Consider the following 6,910-nt stretch of genomic DNA (forward strand, 5'->3'; position numbering starts at 1 on the left):
CGTGGTGACACTCTGCTCTGAAGATATCTGAATATTGTCATCTTCTTAAGTGAGTTGATTTTATTTTTTCTTTTTCTTGTTTAAAATTAACAAGGTTTGTGTTAAACTACAGACTCTGCCTCATGGGTGATTTCATAAATACTAGTTCATATTTTAGCATTGTCTGGGGTACTGGAATTGTCCCCCACAGCCACATGCATCAGGATAAGTGAACTGGAAAATTCATACAAAGAATAAGGATCTGACTTTCATTGGCTCTTTTTTCCTTCAATTCAGCCCCCAAATTCTGTGACTATTGACTCAAACATTTTTATTCTTTAGATCAGAAAACCTGGGTTGTAGTCAAGATTTCTATCTGAATTGTGCAAACTAGGACCTTTCCTCAAAATAGAAATTGCAGAATGGGAAAATAACCTATTCGTTTGGCTTTTAATGCTGTAAGAATCTCCTCCACCCAATGGCAGCCTATCTTAACCATCTCTTCATTGACCTATAGAGTTCAAAAAGACATCAACAGCATGAATTTGTCAGAAATCTCTTCAAGGCAGCCTTCACGTCCTTGTTCCTCAGGCTGTAGATCATGGGGTTCAGCATGGGAATCACCAGTGTATAAAACACTGAAGCCATTTTATCGGTTTCTAATGAATGGTTATTTCGAGGCTGTAAATACATGAAAAGCAGAGTGCCAAAGAAGACTGACACCGCTGTCATATGTGAAGTGCATGTGGAGAAGGCTCTTTTCCTTCCTTCCGATGAACATATCCTTAGAATGGACAAAATGATGTTGAAATAAGATGTTACAACTACAGTTATGGAAAACATCAAGTTTGTAGATGCAGATATGAAGACTACTGTTTCTGGAAAGGAAGTATTGGAGCAGGACAATGCTAAGAGAGGCACAACATCACAGTAAAAATGATTGATTACATTGAAAGAGCAATAAGCCATTGAAAATACAGAAAAGGAAGTCACAATCGATGTGGAAAAGCTGTAGAGGTATGTGAGGGAAACTAGCAGAAAGCAAACCCGCCGAGACACCACCACCAGGTAGAGCAGGGGGTTACAAATGGCCACATAGTGGTCATAGGCCATCACAGCTAACATGAAAATTTCAGCTACAATGAAAACCAAGAACCCGCCTAGCTGAATGGCACATTCATAGAAGGAGGTGGTGTGTTTCTTTACTAAGAAGTTGATCAGCATTTTAGGGGCAATGACAGCTGAATTGCCAAGATTGATGATAGCCAAGTGCCTGAGGAAGAAATACATGCGGGTCTGAAGCCGAGAGTCCACACTGGTGAGGGTGATGATGCTTAGGTTCCCTGTCACGGTCAGTCCATAGATGACCAGGAAGACGAAGAGTGGGATCTGGAGGTCTAGACGTTCTGAGACTCCTATGAGAATAGACTCAGTGACTCGGGTGAAATTTCCATTAGCCATGTAACAGTTTTGAAACTAATCTATTTGGGGAAGAAAAGAATATGTGGTTACAAACTTCCAAGTAATTATTTTCATGGATTGTCATTAGATGACAAGGGCAATTCTTGGGGTGGGCTTTCCTGAAATCATGTTTCCAAATTACATCAGCTCCTCTACTTCTGCTGAACTCTAGTGTGCTCCAGCTTATATAGCTTTCCTAAATGGAAAAAAAATAAATGTGAAAAAGCAGCCACTGTAAAGCACAAACATTGTATCCATCCTCTAATTTTCTCTGTCAAAGTTCCACATTGTATTTTTTTTTTCCAATTTTCATGATATTTGCCATTCTAAGCATCCCCTCACCTGCCTCCTGAGGTCAAGCTTGCATTAACACTGTCATGGACTATTGTATCCTTCTGGTCTCCATGTCATGATTCATATTAGCTGATAGGCAGATAGCAGTCATTAAAACTTTTGGGTAGCATGTAATCTGAGATATTTTTAGAATAATTGAAAAAAGCTTTAGCCTTGTTTTCAATGCATTCCACAATCAGATACATATCATTTTTTCTATTCATATCACATCAGACCAGGCTTTTTGAACTCTAAATTTTCATCTCAGTCTTTCTGTTTCCCTGCTGATATTCAAAAGGACCAGTTGCACTAAGAGCACACAACCTAGAATATAAATCTTTTATTCTTAGCTGTTATTCTCTCTGATGCTGCAGAGGTTCTGATTTATCAAACCAGGAATCTAGTCCAGTCCAAGGAGTGGGGTTGAGAAAGAAAGGTGATCCTGAAGGTTGCTGAGCCAGATCTATTCCTCTTTCCTACATAGTATTTTTGCTGTTTCTCTGGGTTTCTGTGGTGGCCCAGGTGGTAAAGAGTCTGCATGCAATGCAGGAGACCCAGGTTCAATCCCTGGAAGATCCCCTGGAGAAGGAGATGGCTGTTTCTCTGCCGAGTCCCACTCTGCTTTCAGGCTCCTTCCTCACACACAGATAAGGACCAGGTGTTGCCTGGTCTGCTATCATGGGTTTCATTGGACAAAGAGAGACACATTGGATTAAGCAAAGGAATTCAGATTTCTGGTATCAGTCCTACGACTCTGAAGTCTTCAGCTGTGCTAGGATTACTCAAATGCTTACTGAGGGTATCTCCATGATCAATGTCAGTAATTATCTCTTTCTGAAATTCCAGATTCTTTTACCTTGCCCATTCTTTTTTTAATTTTGATTTTAATTTTCTGCTTTAAGGATATATAGTATGTCATCTGCCCCATTAAATGATTTATGGGTCAATTATGCAGTATTGTTAATTTAAGTAACTATATTGTACAGTGGATCTCTATATCTTATTCAATCTTATGTAAATGAAACTATATTTGTTAATTAGCAATTAATTCCCCATGTGATTCAAATGACAACTTCTGGTTATTTATCCAAAATAATTGCTTCAGTATCTTAAATATATAGGGATACACTGCTGATTCTTCTTCTTTGGGAAAAGGTATTTCTGGTCATTTTTTAAATATCCTAGTGCAACATTTTATATCCTTCCATTGAGGACTAATATTTAGAGTAGACAGAATACAAAAAGTATGCAGTGGGAAGACTGACTTTTCAATCTTCAGTCCTGGTGATAGCAGTTAGGAGTTAGGTCGGGTTCATGACTTTCTTATAGCTCTTAATAAATCATTATACTTTTTTTTAAATTTTTTAAATTTTATTTTATTTTTAAACTTTACAATAGTGTATTAGTTTTGCCAAATATCGAAATGAATCTGCCACAGGTATACCTGTGTTCCCCATCCTGAACCCTCCTCCCCGCTCCCTCCCCATACCATCCGTCTGGGTCGTCCCAGTACACCAGCCCCAAGCATCCAGTATCGTGTATCGAACCTGGACTGGCAACTCATTTCATACATGATATTACACATGTTTCAATGCTATTCTCCCAAATCTCCCCATCCTCTCCCTCTCCCACAGAGTCCATAAGACTGATCTATACATCAGTGTCTCTTTTGCTGTCTCGTACACAGGGTTATTGTTACCATCTTTCTAAATTCCACATATATGCGTTAGTATACTGTATTGGTGTTTTTCCTTCTGGCTTACTTCACTCTGTATAATAGGTTCCAGTTTCATCCATCTCATTAGAACTGATTCAAATGTATTCTTTTGAATGGCTGAGTAATACTCCATTGTGTATATGTACCACAGCTTTCTTATCCATTCATCTGCTGATGGGCATCTAGATTGCTTCCATGTCCTGGCTATTATAAACAGTGCTGCGATGAACATTGGGGTACACGTGTCTCTTTCCCTTCTGGTTTCCTTAGTGTGTATGCCCAGCAGTGGGATTGCTGGATCATAAGGCAGTTCTATTTCCAGTTTTTTAAGGAATCTCCACACTGTTCTCCATAGTGGCTGTATTAGTTTGCATTCCCACCAACAGTGTAAGAGGGTTCCCTTTTCTCCACACCCTCTCCAGCATTTATTGCTTGTAGATTTTTGGATCACAGACATTCTGATTGGCGTGTAATGGTACCTCATAGTGGTTTTGATTTGCATTTCTCTGATAATGAGTGATGTTGAGCATCTTTTCATGTGTTTGTTAGCCATCTGCATGTCTTTTTGGAGAAATGTCTATTTAGTTCTTTGGCTCATATTTTGATTGAGCCATTTATTTTTCTGGAGTTGAGCTGTAGGAGTTGCTTGTATATTTTTGAGATTAGTTGTCCATTGCTTCATTTGCTATTATTTTCTCCCATTCTGAAGGCTGCCTTTTCACTTTGCTAATAGTTTCCTTTGTTGTGCAGAAGCTTTTCAGTTTAATTAGGTCCCATTTGTTTATTTTTGCTTTTATTTCCAATATTCTGGGGGGTGGGTCATAGAGGATCCTGCTGTGATGTATGTCGGAGAGTGCTTTGCCTATGTTCTCCCTTAGGAGTTTTATAGTTTCTGGTCTTATGTTGAGATCTTTAATCCATTTTGAGTTTATTTTTGTGTATGGTGTTAGAAAGTACTCTAGTTTCATTCTATTACAAGTGGTTGACCAGTTTTCCCAGTACCACTTGTTAAAGAGATTGTCTTTAATCCATTGTATATTTTTACCAGTCTACTCACTAAGTTTGTAAAATCTTTTTTGAAAAACAAACAAACAAATGCTAAGAAACCAGCAAGAAAAACAAACAAGTAAAAATTATCCAAGTTTATGCATGGGAGTTATTTTCATACTGAAGAATATGCCTATCTATATATTAAAATTATCTGGGGGCTTCCCTGGTAATTCAGCTGGTAGAGAATTCCCCTGCAATGTGGGAGACCTGGGTTCAATCCCTGGGTTGGGAAGATCCCCTGGAGATGGGAACAGCTATGCATTCTGTTATACCCATAATATTCTGGCCTGGAGAATTCAGTCCATGGGGTCACAAAGAGTTGGACACAACTGAACAACTTTCACTTCACTTCACTTCAGAGACAATTTTAAAATAAATAAAATTATTTTAGGTATATACAATATTTCATTAATAATATGTAAATTATTATTTTTCAAATATTGTATTGGGCATATTTACAAAAACAAATAGTATATTAAATACTAAAAAGTATTTGTTATTGATCTGAAATTTAAATGCCACTGAGCAGCCTGTATTTTATCTGGAAACCCTAACATAAATGGATTCTCTTAGATTGCATTGGTGACGATTATTTTCAGGTACCTGTAACTTCTTCACTTGCAATATCCAAATACCACTTTTGACTTTCACAAATCGAAGGATAAATGACATGTAGTCAAGTCATATGATTAATGCCTTAAACACTACCATCCTATTCCAGGGAAACCAGTTAGAAAAGGAAATAATGAAATGTTTGTGGTGTAAAGAATAAGCAGTCAGTGACCATGATAGTGTCCTTAGTCAGAATCTAAGAATCAAGGGAAATTACCAACACCAGAGTTGTTATCAAAATCAATATTTTCTATGTGCTCACCTTTATGAAGAACTGGATTTTCTGCTCTTCTGTCCTCCTGATATTTCTTTGGGTAGAGAGAATATATGCTTTTCCTCTTTCTTTGTAATGTCCCTGAGGAAGTAGTATGGAATTTAAATCATCTGAGAGATTTAGAAAAGAAATTGCCTGTGGTGCCTGCTAATTCTCCAGGATATTTTGCATATTCGCTAGTGGAAAAATTGTAAGGAACAATTTAAGAAAAGGAAGAAAGCAGTGTAAATGATCTGTAGAGTTCCACGGAGACCTACATGTCATAAAGTACTTACTCACAGAGTCAGTGATTTAAATAACAATAAAAGCATTATTGTATGAGTTCTATTTCAGCAAAACTGGAACAGTTTGAAAAGTCATGATAAAACTGTAAATGAATCATCATCACTGCATAGAGTTTTTTTTTTTAATTTTTCCAGTAAAATAAATAGTGGGCCCTGGGTTAAAAATATAGCATTTGGCCTATATGATATAGATATTACTATCCCCACATCCAGAGAACACCGAGCTAAGACAAACTATTTCATTTGATCAAAAACATGTAATTGGTGACTAGAATATTTGAAATTAAAACCTCGTCTTTGAGTGATATACATACATTGGACTTTAATATGACAAACACATAATTCCTGCAACAAAATGTGTTACAATAATAATAGTCTAAATGGTAGTGTTTTCTGAGCTATCTCATCATTCTTGCATAATGTTCAGCACAACTTCATAGATATTAAAATATAACAGAAGATAATATATTCCCTCTCATAACATTTAGCCATGCTCTCTTCCTCTATTAATTCTTCATGCAGAATTGAGGGGAATTCGATATAGCTAAAGATGGATCTAAAATGTAAAAATGGGTATGTTTTAATAAATGTGCCATTTGATCCTAATAGCTAGTCAAGATATAGAACATTATCAACACCAAAAATGGTCCCTGATATTTTAAATGCCCCCAAAATATCCCTACACCCTAGGCTACTCCCATTATAATGATGAACAACATCCCCCAACTTCTACTTATTGCTGCTATAAGCTTATTTTCCCTGTTTCTGAATTTCATATAAGTGGAATCACACAATAAATAGTCTCAAATAAGCAGTCTTTCACTCAGCATAGTGATACTGAAATTTATCTGTGCTGCATTTATACAGATACATAATAATTGACTACATGCATATATCCCATCTTTAACCATCCTCTTATTGAATTTTGGCTTGTTGTAATAAGTCTAGTGTTAACACTCCTATATAACCGTATATGTGCATATATGTGGGGCTTCCCGGGGGGTGAAGAACCTGCCTGCCAATGAAGGAGACATGAGATGAGATGCAGTTTCCACCCCTGGGTTGGAAAGATCCTCTAGAAGAGGGCATGCAACCCGCTCCAGTATTCTTGCCTAGTGAATTCCATGGACAGAGGAGTCCATAGTGTCGCAAAGAGTCGGGTGCAACTAAAGTGACTTAAAATGATGTGTATCAGATCAG

The 6,910-nt window shown here is 37.2% G+C and overlaps 1 protein-coding gene across 1 annotated transcript; it reads right to left on the reverse strand.

The window, feature by feature from the left end:
* Nucleotides 1-510: 510 nt before the first annotated feature.
* LOC133261083 (olfactory receptor 8J1-like) lies at nucleotides 511-1,440 on the reverse strand. Its single transcript, XM_061439653.1, has one exon. The coding sequence runs from the start codon at nucleotides 1,438-1,440 to the stop codon at nucleotides 511-513; it is 930 nt and encodes a 309-aa protein (XP_061295637.1).
* Between the last annotated feature and the right edge of the window lie 5,470 nt (nucleotides 1,441-6,910).

The sequence above is a fragment of the Bos javanicus genome, chromosome 15 (assembly GCF_032452875.1).
Source record: "Bos javanicus breed banteng chromosome 15, ARS-OSU_banteng_1.0, whole genome shotgun sequence".
NCBI lineage: Eukaryota > Metazoa > Chordata > Mammalia > Artiodactyla > Bovidae > Bos > Bos javanicus.

Bases quoted from the DNA above. Each gene is read 5' to 3' on its own strand.
- LOC133261083 (XM_061439653.1), bottom strand. From the start codon at position 1,440: ATGGCTAATGGAAATTTCACCCGAGTCACTGAGTCTATTCTCATAGGA.